The sequence below is a fragment of the Anolis carolinensis genome, chromosome 2 (assembly GCF_035594765.1).
Source record: "Anolis carolinensis isolate JA03-04 chromosome 2, rAnoCar3.1.pri, whole genome shotgun sequence".
NCBI lineage: Eukaryota > Metazoa > Chordata > Lepidosauria > Squamata > Dactyloidae > Anolis > Anolis carolinensis.
The window spans coordinates 243,876,133-243,895,850 of NC_085842.1; the positions used below are offsets into that span (position 1 = coordinate 243,876,133).

Genomic DNA, 19,718 nt, shown 5'->3' on the forward strand with positions numbered 1-19,718 from the left:
AATCTCTTTTCTACTTTCCTTCTGCTCAGTTTTAAAACAATGTAAAATAAGGAGCAAACCAGATGCTCGGAGATTGACAATGCGATGGCTTATCATTGCAGAGTAGAGTCCTACTAAAGCTGTCTTCATAACGTGACTTGCATTGGTGAAAACACAGATGTTTTCAAAATGCATCAAAACTCTGAAATTATACAACTCAATCAAAGTAGTTCGGTTCTTAATTCATTTATACTATAAAACTCTAGTGGCAACCAACATATTTCAAAGATAAGGATGCAGCTCTTCTTTCTCCTTGATTTCAGCTTCGATCTTTCTCATCCTGATTGCCCTCTGGTTTCAAGAGAATAAAGCCGGGTTTGAAAGGGTCAGAAGCCAATTTGCTATCAGAGCTCATCAGTAACCCTTTCACACTACTCAGTTATAGCACTATGATTCCACTTTAATTTCCATAGCTGCATCCTATGGGATCCTATTTGTTTGTTTTATGAGGGATTAGTGCTCTTTTCTTAAGATTTCTGAACTCTGAAGTGAAAACATAAAGCTACAATTGTATTGTATGAAAAGAGCTGCAGGTCTGGCTCAGGATGCATCTACACTGTGGAATTAATGCAGTCTGACACCACTTTAAGTGCCGTTGGCCAATGCTATGGAATCCTGGGGTTTGTAGCTTTGTTGCAACACCAGCAATCTTCTGGCAGAGAAGGCTAAATACCTTGTCAAACCACAACTCTCACAGTTCCATAGAAATGTGCCTTAACCACTAAAGCGGTGTTGAAGTGCACCCATTCTACAGTGTAATGAACCCAAAGGGAGTCCACTGATTAAATACACGAAAATTGCTCTAAACAATGCAGAGAAGAAAGGTGTATATCTGGGTGAGGAAGATCCAGGAAGACAATAAGTCCTGTATATCTGTCTAAACATCCATTATGGGAGCTACCAGATACTTATTTCTGTTGTAGGTTAAGATCATACGTGATATATAAAATAGGAATAGGTTTCCATTGAGTACCTATGGCCAAAAGTGATGAGCAACTCTTTAATTCTTCCTCCTTCTAGCATTGCAAAAAAAAAAGGTTATGTGAGAAGAGAGAGAGAGAATGGATGTTGTCAGAGGCCCAAGCTTAATGTACACAGAGATACAGTATTGTTTTAGACACCTGAAGAGTACTGAAAGAAAAATGGTTGCTAGTAATGTGCACCTTCACCCCTCTGGATTTTTTTATATAAAGGTTTTATAAATTTTTTGGATTCTTTCATAATAAGATGACATTGGGACATAGAAAATATGGGTATAGATCACAGGATAACAACTCCGCAACTTTTTTCAAATCCCAAAAACCTGTCTATATTCTACCATTACAAAAACGATATACTACTGCAGGATTTAAAGGTATTAAATTGCACATTTCTGCACTATCAGTATAAAAAAATCACCATTGATATTCAGCATCACTTAGAAAGAACAGTCATTCTTCTATATATCAGTCTAGGAAATATTCCATTAATCCTATTATATATTTTGAGGCAGGAACAATCAAAATACAAGAACAGACTAAGTAAGTAAATGGATGCTTCTACTTCATCCATTATCTAAGAAATCAGATCAACACTGTACTCTTAATAAAGCACAGTCTTATTGAAGATTTCATGCTCTGAAGACAGAATACTTTCAGTCTAAGTTTTAAAAAAGTGATCAGAATTTACATACCATTCCTCTAAGAAACTCAGCCTGATACATCCAAAAATTCTCCATGTTGATTATGCTGCTATTCTGCTTCAGCTACCAAGTTGAGTACTAACTAGTATGTGCCATCAAATTGCTTTTTTTGCAGCAGCGTTATGTACCTGTGACATGAAAATGAAGCCTGTAACAGGAGATGGTATCTATGTCCTACCTATGGAGATCAACCTTCTTCATTACCAAATGTCTCTAAGGAGGTCATTCTACCAGAACAAGCAATCTTTGTTTCACAAAAGGGTTTCGTTCCTTTTATCTAGGTCCTTACAGAAGTACATCTGTAGAAGAACTCTAGCATTATTGGTATCTTAGAACTTAATAATAAAATTACAGGGTATATAGATTGAATATCCCTTATCAAAAAAAATTGGAACTAGAAATATTTTGGATTTCATTGTTGTTTTTAAATTTGGAATATGAGTATGTGCTTGGAGATAGGACCCAAATCATGGAACATCTTGGAGATGGGACCCAAATTATGGGATATCTAGGAGACAGGACAGAAATCATGGGATATCTTGGAGAATGGAACCCAAATCATAGGATATTTTGGAGATGGGACTTAAATGATGGGGTATCTTGGAGATTGGACCCAAATCTAAACACAAAATCCATTTATGTGTCATATAAACTGTATTGATAGCCTGAAGCTAATGTTATACAATCTTTTAAATTTTTTTGGCATGAAACAAAGCGTGTTTATATCAAACCAACAAACACAAAGATATCATTATCTCAGCCACCCATATGGACAATTTTACCTTTTGGAGTATTTGTAAATGTTGGATAAAGGATATTCAAACTATACTATGAAATGTGAGATGGCTAGAATGTTTTGTTGTTGTTTTAAATGACAAAAAATTGTAAAACTACTTCAGGTAAATTTGGGAGCCATTACTAATCTAGTATCAATGAAAAAGAAATGCAGGAACATTACTGAGGAGGCAAATATGTATATTTGCTGTTTTCCCAATTGAACACAGTCAGTACCCCATGGAGAGGTGAAGCTGATTAGGTCTAACTGGAAATAAATTGCACAGTTTTCCTTCTATGTGACACTTAGAAAGAAAATGTTCTGAATAACGGGAGACACATATATATTGCGGCAGTACCAAAGATAGCTATTCTAAGAATGCTGCCTTTGATGATGCTATGGAATTTGAGGAAAAAAACACAAGCCAAATTACGCTTGAGAATTGGATACACAAAATACATATTGGTCACCCAAGGGAACGCAACAAAAAAACAATGTTTCTTAAGGATTTATACTAGCTAACATACCTCAACAATTGGAGGCAATCTATAAGGACCAAAGGGTAAAGATAAAGGCTTTCCCCTGACATTAAGTCTAGTTATGTCCAATGCTGGGGGGGTTGGTGCTCATCTCCATTCCTAAGTCGAAGAGCCCACGTTGTCCGCAGACACCTCCAAGGTCATGTGGCTGACATGACTGCATGGAGCACTGTTACCTTCCTGCCGGAGCAGTACTTAGTGATATATTCACATTTGCATGTTTTCGAACTGCTAGGTTGGCAGAAACTGGGGTTAACAGCGGGAGCTCACTCTGCTCCCTGGACTCAAACTGCCAACCTTTTGGTCAGCAAGTTCAGCAGCTCAGCGGTTTAATCCACTGCGCCTCCGGGTTATTCAATGTATAGTTTGATTTACTGCAGTCAGTAATCAAACTATACATTAAATACATAAACTTAGTTATTATGGCATCTTGCTTTGGCTGCTCCAAAATCCGCAATTTTACTTTCAAATCAAAATGTTTAGAATTAGATTGCACACTGATCCTAATCTCCCTATAGAATGTAGAATTATTAAAACTGATATCACTTATTTATCATAGTACTCTGTTTAGAAGTACTATATCAGCTTGAAAGTATATTTAAGCTGCATCTACACTGCTGAATTAATGCAGCTTACACCACTTTAACTGACATGGCTCAATGCTATGGAATCCTGGCAGTTGTAGTTTGGTGCCTCTTTGGCGGAGAAGGCTAAAGACCTCATCCTCATCTTCATCCTCATCCACATCCTCATCACCATCATTTCTATGCCGCTTTTCTCCCCATAGGGAAAACATAGCTAACAATAACATTGTGAAACTACAACTCCCATGATTCTATAGCACTAAGTTATAGCAATTAAAGTGATGTCAAACTATATTAATTTGACAGTATAGAGCCACCCTTAGTTATATACTTTGAGTAAACCTACTGATGTCAATGGGATTTAAACTAGTGATAATGGCCTTAAGTCAGTCATATTTCAATGGGTGGATAGTTTGGATAATGCTCAGGTCCTCATTTTTAAATGGTAGAATCATGGTAATCCAAGTTTTGGCTATTCCAATAGCTTAAGGTTTTCAAGAATTACTGGTCTGACTGCCTAACTTTAGGAACGAATAGTATCAATAGAACGCCCAAATGCAATTCCCTGCTCCAAGCAAGCAACATTTCTTTCGCTTAACAAACACTGAGCACATCATGACATCCATAGAGCCGGTCACATTGTGCAGCACCTGAAACCTGCTCAATTATTCAGTGCAGTCCTTCTCGATTCCCTTTATCAATAATAGATGGGCCCTGCTGTGGAAAAACCGAAGCTCTGCAAAGCTGCCCGAGCGTCAGACCGAGAACGGAAGGAAACTTGTTGTCATAAAGAGAAGTTTAAAACAAAAGAGATGTTACCTAAACTGGAGGGGGTAAAGAGAGAGAACGTGTTCCTCAGAAATGTTAAATTCCACTTCATAAAACCAAACCATCCATGTGCACAATTTGCTAAACACCATAAAAACAAATCTATGCTATCTGAGGTTTGCAAGCCAGGGAAGGCTGTCATAAGCATTTCTTCTGCCTCATTGAGTGAGAGGCATTGGGTGTGGAAAATCGTGGCTATGCTGGTCTTTGGAAGATGGAACACGCAGAGTCGGCAAGGGATATGTCCTATTACGTCACCTTCCAACTAAACTAAATTTACAATTTATTTATCAAAAAACCATTAGCTGCACAAAATTAAAAACATATATATCCTTATCTTTACTAGGCCCACCTGCCCCATTTCTGCTGACAGATTTATTCAGACAGGAACATGGTTAGTGGTACACCTTGAATATTTCAAGGGGCATATTATTCTTAACTCTCCTAGACACACCATAATCTCTAGGAAATTAAAATATTATTCACAACTGGTCAAAGCAACCCAGCTTCTTCTAGTGGAATTATTTATTATGTTTAATCTATCTTTAGTTTAGTTTTATTGCTTTAATTTGTTTGCATTGGTTTTATTTACAAGCTTCCCCGAGATATTTTGATGTAGGGTGGAATAGAAATATTTTAACAAATAAATAAAATGCAATAATCATACACTCATCAAAAGATTGTTGGACTACAACTCCCAGCAATAATCACAATTGGCTATAGTAGCAAGGGATACTGGGACCTGTAGTCTAATAACATCTGCAATGTTGGATTGCTGTGAGTCTTTCGGGAACAAGGCCATACAGCTTGAAAGACTCACAGCAACCCAGTGATTCCAGCCATGAAAGCCTTCGATAATACATCTGTAAAGTTGTTATGTTTTCCATCCTTACTATAGACTTAGGCAAAGGTAAAGGACTTGACATTAAGTCTAGTCATGTTCAACTCTGGGGATTGATGCTCATATCCATTTCTAAACCGAAGAGCTGCTGTTGTCCGTAGACACCTCCAAGGGCATGTGGCTGGCATGACTGCATGCAGCGCCATTACCTTCCCGCCAGAGCAGTACCTATTGATCTACTCACGTTTGCAACTGCTAGGTTGGCAGAAGCTGGGGATAACAGCAAAAGCTCAAACTGCAGCAACCAGAGAAAAAACTCCCCCAAAAGCGAACCAAAAACGCCCTTAATGTGCATGTAGTTTATGCCATCACCAGCTGGGCCTCAAACCAGTTCCATGTTCAGATGACCGGATTAAAGCAGGAGGTGCTTTATCCTGGTCTCCATAAAATCTTAATTTTCTTCATTGAGCTAAAGGTGGATTTATTTTCTGGAAGGAGAAAATATAATGGAGGTGCCGGCCATGAAAGCCTTCGAAAACACATAATGGAGAAGCTTGTTGCAGCCGTTTATGCTTTGTGTACTTGGAATCAGAGAATTAGAAGGGTTATTTAGTCCAACCTTTTCCAGTGTAGGAATCCAGAGCTAAAGTGTTCCTGAAAGATGGCCACCCAACTTTCTTTTGAAACTTCCAATGAATAAGAATCCACAACCTTCTAAGACATACTTTTCTACTACCAAATAGCACTTATGGTTCCAGATGATGACTACAGCATACTATACATGGATGAACATAGTAGAGAAGGCAATCCTCAGGGTACCTAAATTCCAAACAATGGATAGTTTTTCAGGCTAAAACTATCTTCAGCAGTAGCCAGAAGCCAGGGATAGCAAGCCTAATGCAGGCTGAAGTGAAATGAGTAGCCGACTCCTGACTTGACGTAGAAAGCATGTTATGATTGAGCCTCATGGCTCTGTTACTGACAGACGTGGGCGTAAGACTCCTCGAGAGTCAGATACTCTCGAGGAGCGAGAGAGAAAAAGACTGCGAGACATATTTGCAGCACCATCTGACGAGGAGTCTTTCGAAGGGTTTACGGAGAGAATGGAGGAGGGGCTGGTTAGCTCAGAGGAGGATGAGATGGATTGGACTCGGGTAAGGGAGGAAGTGGGTGCCACTGGCCATGATGGGACAGAAGATGAATGGGGACCTTCAGGATTAGACCCATGGTTTAGCTGGAGGGATGGGACGGGATCCACAGCTGGAGATGCTGTTGGGCGTAGTCAGAGGTGTTCCAGCTCTGACGAGGAAAGTGATGAGGAAACGCCCGGGTTAAGGAGGACAGCTGACAGTGATGAAGATTTGTAACTGGCATAAAATGGGGCTTGAGAGCAATTGCAAATTGCGTTGGGCAAGGTAATCTGGGCAAACGCTTGGGATCCGTGTGTGTGTGGGACGCTTCCCTGAAGACTTGTGTGCTTTCCTGTGCTGTGACGTAAGTTGATTGGAATCCAGGGTCAGACGGCGGGAGGGATTGTGTGGGCATTTGTTTGTGCAAACCTGTGCTTACTCTTATTAGCTTGACCTTCCGTCGTCTTCTTGACGGACGCCATCTCCTGCTTTGAGAACTCGGACTGAACTGACCACGGCTTGTCTTCCCCCCCTTCTTGGACTTGGAAAAACTACAAACGTCTGCTTCTGGCTTTGATCTACGGAACGGAACTGGTCTACTCAACTGCTACAATCCTTGGCTGATTTACTCGTGTTGGAGATCCTGTCTGCTGTGTGTGTGGGGGAGCGACGCAAGTTACTCTAAGCACAGTGTTGGCAGCAGAGAGGAATCTGCTGCCAATTAGTTGCGTTCTTTGTATCTTTTGTTCCTTGGCTTTCGTTTCGTTTATACCCAGGCTGAAGCAAGCAGTTTGTTTTTACCCGGATTAAACTCCGGTTTAATCCGGTTTATCTTTTGAACATTTACTTTTGCCCCTTTTTGCTCCTAAAGGCAAAAACTGCCTGGCCCTTGTGTTTTACGGGCATTTTTGAGTTCTGTAATCTAATAAACTCTGTTACTTTGAATCTTGTGGCGTTCTGTCCTTGACAGATTGCCCAACGCCATAAAAAGTTTATTGCAGCAATAAACCCGTCAGGAAGACGATGGATGAGTTAAGGGCCAAAGTAGACCAATTGCAAACGGCTTTTACCGTTATCCAAACAGCTCAGGCTGTGAAAGGACATGTTTTGACTCCTGAACGCTTTGACGGAACCAGGTGCAAGTTGCCAACCTTTTTGGCACAAGTGGAGCTTTATTTTTCTCAGCTCAGTGCTCATGCTTTTCCTACAGACACTAGCAAGGTGGCCTTTATTTTGAGTTTGTTGACCGGTCCCGCAGGACAATGGGCCACTAATTTAATTTTGGGAAATGACCCAGTCAAGGACAATTTGAATAATTTCAAAAAGTTGTTAACTGATACTTTTGGGGATCCTCTCCGCACGGAGAACGCTGGGTGGGCTCTGTATCGGTTGAAACAGGGAAAGGGGACTGTTTTGGATTACTTAAATAAGTTTAACCTGTATCGCCACCAGCTGGATTGGGGGGAAAATGCATTCATGCTTTTATTTACTGCCGGGTTAAGTGATATGCTCCAGGATGAATTAGCACGCTTGGAGCCGGCTGAAAGCTGGGACGCCTTAGTAGCTAAGGTGCTGCGTTTAGACGCAAGGTTCGAGGCTCGTAAACACTCAAAAGCAATGTGTGCGCCACCCATGCATGTAACCAGGGCACCTGTGGTGATGGGGGAAGAGCCCATGGAGCTTGGGGTCTTTAAAAAGCTGTCTACAGAGGAAAAGAGCCGTAGGAGGCAGCTGGGCTTGTGTTTGTACTGTGGGAATGCTGGGCATTTTGCCAAAGATTGTAATGTGAAACCTTCCCAGCTTTCGGGAAAAGGCCAGCCCTAGTGCGACGTGAGTCCAACGCACTAGGGCTCCTCAAGCAGTCAACTGAGGGGAGGAAGCATGTTTTCGTACCCATTACATTATCTGTTGGGGGAAGGGAACTTGTTTCTACTTTGGCACTGCTGGACTCAGGAGCTACGGTCTCCTATGTAGATATTGAGTTTGCTAAGAAGCATGGCATTCCTAGAGTGCGCAAGGCATGCGACGTGTGGGTGGAAGGAGCAGATGGGAGACTGCTGGAGACTGGGGTGGTTAACCATGAAACCTCAGCAGTAACGTGGGAGGTGCAGGGAGTAACGGGAACGTTTGTGTGGGATATTACGAGCTTGCCTAGATATGATGTGATCCTGGGGATGGATTGGCTAGCTGTAGTAAACCCACATGTAGATTGGGCAACACGTAAAGTGATCTTAAAGAGGCAGGATTGTTGCACTCTAAATGTTACTCATTCTGATATGGAGGGAGTGCCTGCTGAGTATGGGGAGTTCTCTGATGTATTTTGTAAAAGAGAAGCGGACAAATTACCACCGCACAGGCCATATGATTGCGCCATCAAGTTGGCAGAAGGTGCGAAACTGCCAGCAGGGAGGCTGTATGCCTTGACTGTACCGGAAAGGCAAGCTTTGCGGGAGTTTCTAGATGAAAATTTAGCCAAGGGGTTTATTCGCCCATCTAGTTCTCCAACTGCGGCACCGGTATTCTTTGTAGCCAAAAAGACTGGGGAACTTAGGTTGGTCTGCGATTATCGGATCCTAAACAAATACACCATTCGGGATAGGTACCCGCTGCCTTTAATCTCGGAACTGTTATCAAGGGTGCAAGGGGCTAAGGTCTTTACCAAGCTTGACCTGCGGGGGGCCTATAACTTAATCCGTATACGGGAAGGGGATGAATGGAAGACGGCATTTAACACGTGTTTCGGATGCCATGAGTTCCGAGTCATGCCTTTTGGGCTTTGTAATGCTCCTGCGGTATTCCAGAGGTTCATGAACGATGTGTTCAGGGACCTAATTGACCAATTTTTAGTGATTTATTTGGATGATATCTTGATTTTTTCTAAGGACGAGAAAGAACATCGTCAACATGTCAAGCAGGTTCTGCACCGACTGCGGGCTAATGGGCTTTTCGCCAAGGCTTCCAAGTGCGTCTTTCATGTGCCTGAAGTGGAGTTCCTAGGTCATGTAGTGTCAGGTAGGGAACTTAAAATGGACCCACATAAGGTTGACGCCGTCAACTCATGGCAGGAGCTGAAGACTAAGAAGGATGTACAAAGGTTCTTGGGTTTCGCTAATTACTACCGGGAGTTTATTCCGAATTTTGCAAAGCTCACGGTACCTTTGACGCAGCTTCTGCGCAAGAAACAGCCATTTGTGTGGGGGCGGGAAGCTCACGAGGCGTTTCTACAACTAAAATCTAGTTTTCAATCGGACAACATACTAACCCATCCTGATGTTGACAGACCGTTCGTGGTAGAAGCGGACGCTTCTAGCTACGCGTTGGGGGCTGTATTGTCTCAGAAGGATTCCTCAGGGACCCTGCGTCCCTGTGGATTTTACTCGCGGCAACTAACACCCTTCGAGCAGAACTATACCATATGGGAGAAGGAGTTGTTGGCGATTAAGGTGGCGTTTGAGGTGTGGCGGCACTGGCTTGAAGGGGCACGGCACCAGATCGTGGTCAGATCTGATCACAAGAACTTAGAGCACTTGCAAACAGCAAAGAAGTTAAACCAGCGTCAAATCCGCTGGGCTTTGTTTTTCTCCAGGTTTAACTTCAAGGTGCAGTTCGTGGAGGGGAAGGCAAACTTGCGGGCCGATGCTTTATCCCGCAAGCCGGAATTTAAGACCAATGAGCAGGTAGTATGTCAGACCATCTTGCCTACTGCCTCTCTGTGTGTTGTAGATAATGAGCTTGGGTTACATGACCAGATCCTTGAGGCTCAGAAGGATGATGTATGGACTCAGGAGCAACTGATGCTGCTCTCTGCAGGTAACCGTACCATACTGCCGCATCTTCAGGATCAAGACGGGGTATTGGTGCGTAGGGGGCAGGTTTACGTACCAGTAGGGACCCTCAGGTTAGAGGTGATTAGAGCCCACCATGACGAACCCATGGCTGGGCACTTTGGCAGGTTCAAGACCGTACAGCTTATCACCAGGAGCTACTGGTGGCCAAAGATGCGGCAAGACATTCTGCGCTTTTGTGACAGCTGCGCCGTTTGTCAGCAGAGTAAGACGCCTGTTGGGCGCCCTAGAGGGTTGTTATCGTCTTTACCTGTTCCGGAGAGGCCATGGCAAATCATTTCCATGGATTTTATTTCAGATTTGCCTAAGTCTGGGGGTTATACTTGTATTTGGGTGGTGGTGGATTTATTTAGTAAACTGGCTCATTTTATTCCTTGTTCAACCATTCCGGCGGCCCCTACGTTGGCCTTACTATTTACAAAGCACATCTATCGTTTGCACGGAGCACCCGAGGTGATTATTTCAGATAGGGCTCCGCAATTTGTGTCACGCTTTTGGAAACACTTCCATGAGTGTTTGGGGACTAAGTTAAACGTGTCTTCAGCTTTCCATCCGCAAACGGATGGACAGTCGGAACGGGTTAATGGGCTCTTAGAGCAGTATCTGCGTTGTTTTTGTTTAGATCAACCCACGGCTTGGGTAAAGTGGTTACCGGTGGCGGAATTTGCTTACAACAATGCGGTGCACACGTCTAGTCAGCATACGCCATTTGAGCTAACTTATGGTTTTCACCCACGGGGAGGTGTGGCGCCGTCGACCAATGTGGTCTCTTCGGACCCTGTGTACCGCTCTTCGGAAATGGCTGCATTGCATGATGTTGCCCGTCGCTTACTGTTGGAAGCTAAGGCAACGCAGAAGACTCAGGCTGACCGCCACAGGCAGGCAGGGGAGGAGTTGGAAGAAGGGGATTTGGTGTGGTTATCTTCCAAACATATTAAACAGGCTGGGGGAAAGTTTGCGCCTCGGTATTTGGGTCCCTTTCCTATCGTTAAAAAGATTTCTTCTGTTGCGTTTCGTTTGCGTTTACCGTCTAGTTTAAAGGTCCATCCAGTCTTTCATCGTTCGCTGTTGAAACTTGATACCTCTAGTCGTCGTGGTGCTATAGCGGAGGGTATCACTGCCACTTCTCCGCCATCGGGGGAGGAGGCCTTTGTGAGAGGGGATAGTGTTATGATTGAGCCTCATGGCTCTGTTACTGACAGACGTGGGCGTAAGACTCCTCGAGAGTCAGATACTCTCGAGGAGCGAGAGAGAAAAAGACTGCGAGACATATTTGCAGCACCATCTGACGAGGAGTCTTTCGAAGGGTTTACGGAGAGAATGGAGGAGGGGCTGGTTAGCTCAGAGGAGGATGAGATGGATTGGACTCGGGTAAGGGAGGAAGTGGGTGCCACTGGCCATGATGGGACAGAAGATGAATGGGGACCTTCAGGATTAGACCCATGGTTTAGCTGGAGGGATGGGACGGGATCCACAGCTGGAGATGCTGTTGGGCGTAGTCAGAGGTGTTCCAGCTCTGACGAGGAAAGTGATGAGGAAACGCCCGGGTTAAGGAGGACAGCTGACAGTGATGAAGATTTGTAACTGGCATAAAATGGGGCTTGAGAGCAATTGCAAATTGCGTTGGGCAAGGTAATCTGGGCAAACGCTTGGGATCCGTGTGTGTGTGGGACGCTTCCCTGAAGACTTGTGTGCTTTCCTGTGCTGTGACGTAAGTTGATTGGAATCCAGGGTCAGACGGCGGGAGGGATTGTGTGGGCATTTGTTTGTGCAAACCTGTGCTTACTCTTATTAGCTTGACCTTCCGTCGTCTTCTTGACGGACGCCATCTCCTGCTTTGAGAACTCGGACTGAACTGACCACGGCTTGTCTTCCCCCCCTTCTTGGACTTGGAAAAACTACAAACGTCTGCTTCTGGCTTTGATCTACGGAACGGAACTGGTCTACTCAACTGCTACAATCCTTGGCTGATTTACTCGTGTTGGAGATCCTGTCTGCTGTGTGTGTGGGGGAGCGACGCAAGTTACTCTAAGCACAGTGTTGGCAGCAGAGAGGAATCTGCTGCCAATTAGTTGCGTTCTTTGTATCTTTTGTTCCTTGGCTTTCGTTTCGTTTATACCCAGGCTGAAGCAAGCAGTTTGTTTTTACCCGGATTAAACTCCGGTTTAATCCGGTTTATCTTTTGAACATTTACTTTTGCCCCTTTTTGCTCCTAAAGGCAAAAACTGCCTGGCCCTTGTGTTTTACGGGCATTTTTGAGTTCTGTAATCTAATAAACTCTGTTACTTTGAATCTTGTGGCGTTCTGTCCTTGACAAAGCACTATATTTTATAGTCTGCTTCAAATAACCTGGTAGTTGAATAGACTGAGGATATACTATATTTTGGCAAGATATTGCTACATTTAAAATAAATCAAAGCAATGACACCATAGTATTTTTAATTAAGGCTTTGGGCTGCAATACAACACACAGTTGAGCTGCCTAAATTGTACAAAAGTCCAATTATGTAGGCTAAATGTTCGCAGAATTTAAGCCACATTCTTCTGTTACAGAATCTCTGCAGTAGAATTGAGAGAATATCCAGCCCCATTGGATTGGATAAACTACCTAATATTACTGAATGTTAATTTATGAATTTGAACACATTGACTGGTTGATGTAGTATGTATGGGTCTTCTATGTTCTTTTTAACTGATGTTATGACTTTCAACTGGTTTATAAGTTACATTTTAATCTGTTGTTCCCTGCTTCAATCCATAAGGAGAGATGGGTTTGAAATTGCCACCACCACCACTACCATCATTCCTCATCATTGGCCATGTTGTCTAGGACTGATGGGAACTAGAGTTCTGCTGTTGGAAATGATAATCTTCTTCAAACCTTCTCTAGTAATATTTATCTACGATCCTGTTGCTTACTGTTTATATGTATGTTCTGGTATGTAGTTTCTTTTACTCTATGATTCCTGAGAAGTTACAAAAGGGCTGCAGACCACATGCTCTTTCTCTCTGTCCTTTTGACTATGTGACCTGTTGATAGCTGTTTTGTTATAACAGAGATGCCCTTGCTGGCTGGCAAAGAGAATTATCTCAAACATATTTGAAACTGGACTGGTAACAGTTTTGTACTTATGTATGCTGAACACGTGAAAGTTGTGAGTAAACCAAATACGTTATTTTTTTATCAAAGTCTACTTCATTTTTGTCTCTTGGGTCCATGATATAAAACAAGTTGTTTTATGGGAGAGTATATATTTTTGGGCACTGAAAAACTCTTCTGCACTGCTGTTTTTATGCACTTGCAAAATCTGTTTTCCTAACAGATCAGAGATAACAGGTTATTCAGTCTAACAACTGAAACCATTGTCTTGCATAATTATATCTGGTTGTATACCACAAGAGAAGATTCTACTCTAAAGGATTTTTACTCTTCTCTGAAAGATCATGCTTTTCTAAAAAGTTATGATCTCCAAAAGGTGTTTTTCCAAAAAGTGATGAATGCCATTTTCCAAAATCTTCAACATGTGGCATGTTATTTTTCTTCTATCAAATCTAAAAACAATACACATCAGGAAATAAGGGCTATGAACTCTGCACTGAAACAGAAAGCATTTAATGTCTTTGAATCTAATATTGACAGGAGCTAATTCACAAAGCAATTATATGTGGATAATGGAAGGAAATAGTGATGTTTGTAGAATGATTGAAACAGCCACATGCATCAAAAGGAATATTGATAGCTCTACCACCCAAGTTCCACATGATACCATGCTAGGAACTGGCACTGCTTCTAACAGAAGCACATTCTTTAGTGCATATAGTATGGAATTGTGTTTAAGGATATATGTCATATCAAAACCTCTTCATCGTTGTCACCATTATCAATGTTACCCTGCATTTTCCAAAAAATTGGGAAGGAAGCAGGCTTACAATTTAAAACAAGTACAACATATCTTAAAATGCAACAGATCAACATTAAACAGAATTAAACCATCCCTATAAAAACAATGCAGCAGTGCCATGAAAGTCCTTTTAAAAAATTAGTTCGAAAGGCCTGTCAGAATAAAAGGCAGGACAGAAGGAGGAAGTCATTTTGACTTCCCTGGAAAGGAAGTTCCTTAGGTCTTTATCAGCCATGCCTATGAAAATGGTGACACTGAGAGAAGGACCTCTCCTGAGGAGCTCAGCACAGGCTCATATAGGGGAATTCAGTCTGTCAGACAGGATGGACATAAGGGTCATATTGGATATTGCATATTGCATCATATTGCATATTGATGAACAGCTATCCAATAAGACCCCCATATCCATAGGGGATAGTTCCCAGCTAGACCGCAGTTACCTGAAACCATGAATATGACTGAACTCCACTAAATAGCATGACTTCTGGTCCGAGCATAGAGAAGTATCCTCTCTAGGAATTTGCAGGATCCGCCAGTGTAACTATATAGCAACTTCTGGAGGAAGTATACCATAAAATAATCTGAAGGACTTAGCAAATTCCTAGAAAGACCATTTGCCCCAGGACATAGTTAAACAAAACTGTGGAAATGAGTTCTATTATGAGGATTTTTCTGTATTATTTTTAGTATGTTCACTTTCTTTTTGTTATATTACAACAGAGAAAGGGATAACTAGGGAAGCATCTGTACTGCAATAATTCTAATAATGTAATGCTTTGTGTTGTCGAAGGCTTTCATGGCCGGGATCAAAGGGTTGTTGTATGTTTTTCGGGCTGTATGGCCATGTTCCAGAAGTATTCCAGAAATGTTCCAGAAATAATGTAATGCTTTGTTTTCCAAGTTGTTAAAAACAATCCTAAAACACTAAGCATCAAAGTGAAAATTACAAGTTCCAGATTTTGTCATTCAAAATTGTCATCCAGATATTTAATATACTTACATCTCCCTCTGCTGGCCTCTGATCCTCATCATCCCTGGTTGGGCTGATGTCTTGCCTCATCACCCAAATGGGCTCTTTGGGTTCATCAGGAGTGTAAGGGGAACGGATGGTCCTTGTCTTCACTTCCTCAATAGCTTCTTTAATGTCCTTAATAGCCAGTGATATTGCATCCCTTTTTTCCTTGCTATACCTTTGCACTGATTCCCCTACATTAACAGATGGTTTAGAACCTCCTGAAAGTTGACTGTTGCTTTCAGGACGCACATTAGCAAGAGCATTACTACTGTCCACGTTCTGCTCTGCTTCTGGCATGTCTTCAGCAGCTTTGTCTAGGCTTTGAGAACTCATGCTCTGTTTGACTTCAGCCACAATTTGGTCAATATCTTCCTCTTGTTCGTAACTGTCCATCCTTGGATATGGAGCAAACTCTGCCTCTTTCTCGGGGCTGTCGGACTCTCCATCAGAGCGCTCATCGTAATGGTGGAGGCGTGCACCTAGAGCTTCCTTTCGGTAGTTGTCAGCCTCTTCCCTCTCTTGCTCATAGAGTCTCAGACCTTCCCTGACATCAAGGTCAGGTGTGTCTCCTATCTCCTCATAAACATGTTCCTGCAGCCCATAGTCAGCATAGGGCTCCGCATACTGCTCATCTTCCCCCCGGTGGAAGAGTCGGTGGGTGTACACGTAACCCGAATATGCTGCATTCATGGCTTCCTCATGCTCAATGGAATGAAAGTGCAAGTGGTTGGGGAGAGTTCGGTTATGAAGTGTCTCCGCATGTTCTGCCTCAGCATTTTCAGTGTACTCCTCTGCCTCAGGTCTGTACTGTACAGCATAGGCACTCTCATCCTCATTTTCTAGTACTCGATCTCCTTCGTAGTTATCTCCTGCTGTGGCTATGACATCTCCCTCTGCAGTATCAGTGTGATTATGGAATCCACTCTCAGTGCTAGCCGATCGTGCTAGCATGCCCTCTTCTTCCTGTCTAGAGTGTCCTCCATGGCCACCATTGGCACATCTTGGGTAAACAGCATACTGTTGTTGTTCCTCCTCTGCCTCAGAATGCTCCAGATCAGCCTCTATAGACTCATTGACCTCTCTATTTCCTAGTTCATCATTGCCCTCTCCTTCTGGTGGCCCCTCAAAGTGGTTCATGGCAGGTAGTAAAGGGTGCTTCACTTATTCTATTGACATTTTGTGTGTTGTGTCTGTAAAAAATATCAAAAAAGGGCAGTTACTACACAAAGGAAGTAGACATTTTAAGCTAACATAACAGTAAATCTAATGTTCAATAGTTAGCTTATAAGCAGTAAAATTGGAGTCATATATTAAAGTTGGATAAGCAGACAATGAATATCAGGTGTTACCCAAATTGTTTTCATAAGCAGAAAGCATTGACAAAAATAGAGAATGCATGGTATATAATTACCAGTCAATTAACCAAAAGTGAATAGGCTGGTAAAGGAGACATATAGTGTGAAGGGTACGTTGCCAAAGAGAAATGCATATATCATACTCGTTGGAAAAAGAGAAGGAGAAGGTTGTTGAGAGTACAAAAAAAATCTGCAAGGACAAGAGGAGAACATACTAAGTTAAAAGGACAAATATGGCCCAAGGCAATACATTTAATTTGACAGATGGGAAGAACTGATTGAGTATAAAAGAAGCATTTACACATAAAAGTTATCTGGTAGAAGCAGAAAAGTAGGAGAAATCAAATGTTGCACAAGTTCATGGACTGTTCTTGCACTCAAGTGCTCTTGTTTCAAACCAGCAATAACAACCAAAGCTTTTTCCATGATAAAAAAGCATCAGGCATAATCTCCTGCTTTGAACTTTTTCTTTTGTCTGCTTCAAAATCAAGAACTTCAGTGAAAAGCTATTAGGAACAAGAAAATAAATTGACCCTGCTTTCGGTAAGCATAATTTTTCTCATCCTCCTCCCACCGCACAGCTGATTGAAAACCTTTTATACTTTGTGGAGCAACTGCTGAAGGCTTTGAAATGCAGCACTATAAATAAGGAAGGCCTAGGAACACAAAGGAGTCATCAAGCCATGCACTCAAGAGTAAAATATAAATTGTAGTCTGTGGTTTATTGCAATTTTGAAAAAAAGGGGAAAGGTGCTTCACAAACAGGAGTGTTGATCACACGGAATGACTATAAATGGATGTGTCATGTCAATAAATATTTAACGCTCATAGCGTTGATGTGGAGCCAGAAATCTACAAATCTGACAATGAATAGTGTGAATAATGTGTGTAACCACTCCTGCTATACACTCTGGAGTTAGTGCTAGAAAGAGAATGTTGTCAGTAATGCTCACTGTAGATCCAAGCTGATGATAATAGGCACTGCCAGTCTGATATATATTTTGATAATACTTGACAAATAACTTCAGTGGCCGGAGGTTATGGATATCTTTAAATGGTGCTTGTTGTAAGTTTTTAAAATTGTTTTATTTGATATGTTAATTGGGTTTTTATGCCAGGATATGATGTTTTAACTGATTGTGTATTGCGGTCGGATGTATTTTTATGAATTTTATATGCTCTACACCTTTTGAATCCCACCCACAGGAGAAAAATGGGATAGAAATGAAATAATAATAATAATAATAATTATTATTATTATTATTATGAACTGGACACAAGCAGAGCTAGATGATCTGGACAGAAAAACAAGAAAACTGATGACAATCCACTACTCATTACACCCGTGTAGTGATGTCGATAGACTTTACCTGCCCAGAAAATCAGGAGGTAGAGGGCTTCTGCAAGTGAAACAAATGGTAAAAGAAGAGAAACATGCCCTGGCAGATTATGTGAAAGGCAGTCAAGAACCAACATGGAGGGAAGTCAACAGTAGTAAACTGCTTCAAGTGCAAAAGACAAAGAGTGAATATCGTAAAAACACAATCCAGAGCAGAAGAGAAAACTGGCAAAAGAAGGCTCTCCATGGGCAGTTCCTGGGAAAAATTAAGAGCCAAATTGACAAAGAAAAAACATGGCTGTGGCTCACAAATGGAACTTTGAAAAAGGAGACGGAGGGCCTGATTCTGGCAGCCCAAGAACAAGCCATTAGAACCAATACTATCAAAGCCAAAATTGAAAAGTCGACGACAGATCCCAAATGTAGACTCTGCAAGGAAGCAGATGAAACAATAGATCACATCCTCAGCTGCTGCAAGAAGATCGCATAGACTACAAGCAGAGGCATAACACTGTTGCTCAGATGATTCATTGGAACTTGTGCCACAAATACCATCTGCCTGCGACAAAGAACTGGTGGGATCACAAGCCAGAAAAGGTTACAGAGAATGAACATGTCAAGCTACTCGGGGACTTCCGAAATCAGACAGACAGAGTTTTGGAGCACAATACTCCTGACCTCACAATGTTACAATCCCAGGTGACAGCAGGATTGAAGAGAAACAACTGGAAAAGCTGGCATGATATGAGGATTCAAAGATTGAATTACAAAGACTCTGGCACAAGCCAGTCAAGATGGTCCCAGTGGTGATCGGCACACTGGGTGCAGTTCCTAAAGACCTAGGCCTGCACTTAAACACAGTTGGCACTGACAAAATTATCATCTGCCAGCTGCAGAAGGCCACCTTACAGGGATCTGCACGCATTATTCGCCGATACATCACACAGCCCTAGACACTTGGGAAGTGTCCAACATGTGATCCAATACAACAGCCAGCAGAGTGTCTGCTGTGGACTCATCTTGTTGTGTTTCAAATAATAATAATAATAATAATAATAATAATAATAATAATAATAATAATAATAATAATAATAATAAAGCTGATGCATTATATTTTAGTCTGGTGGTTCTCAACCTGGGGTCCCCAGATGCTTTTGGACTTCAATTCCCAGAAATCCTAACAGCTGGTAAACTGGCTGAGATTTCTGGGAGTTGTAGGCCAAAAACATCAGGTTGAGAACCACTGTTTTAATCCAACATGATGGCCAACTGGCGCTTCCCCTCCACCCCCCAAATGCAAGTCCTAGCATTCCTTATCATTGGCAATGCCACCCAGAACTGTTGGGAACTGCAGACCAATAGTATCCAGAGGGACTACTATGTATGTCCATCCCTTAGCAATGGTTGGTTTCCTGTACTACAACGGCAGATTAAGTGTGGCCCATGGCCAGTAACTGTGAAAGCCATAATCCAGATATCCGGAAGACACTTCTGCCCCTCAGACTAAGACAATATAAGATCTCAAAAACATTTAACTAAACTTGCCAATACATAATACTGTAACTGTTTCTTCACACTTTGCTCACACCATTTAAAAATTGAGTGCTAAGGACCATTTTGCATTGCAAACATATACACAGCTAATCCATTAAAAAATTACAGGAAAACATTGACCAGTCTGTGGCCTAAAGTAAATAATAAACCAATGTGTATAAAGTTGCTTTGCTTAGACACCTGAAAACAATCCCAAACAAACAGACATCTGAAGGCAGGAAACATATGTAATCTAGTTATTTTGTATTTCAGGCGCCTGAAATCACATAATTATAGTTTGGGAGGGAGAGA

At 42.0% G+C, this 19,718-nt stretch overlaps 1 protein-coding gene across 11 annotated transcripts in view; it reads right to left on the minus strand.

Moving 5' to 3' along the window:
• apba1 (amyloid beta precursor protein binding family A member 1) overlaps window positions 1-19,718 on the minus strand; it is a 130,152-nt gene that overhangs the window by 41,138 nt on the left and 69,296 nt on the right. For all 11 annotated transcript variants that reach the window (XM_062971977.1, XM_062971975.1, XM_062971979.1 and 8 more), the window contains exon 2: window positions 15,165-16,369. In XM_062971977.1, the coding sequence (XP_062828047.1) occupies window positions 15,165-16,316 (1,152 nt within the window). In that variant the 5' untranslated portion in view covers window positions 16,317-16,369. The remainder of the gene's footprint in view (window positions 1-15,164; window positions 16,370-19,718) is intronic.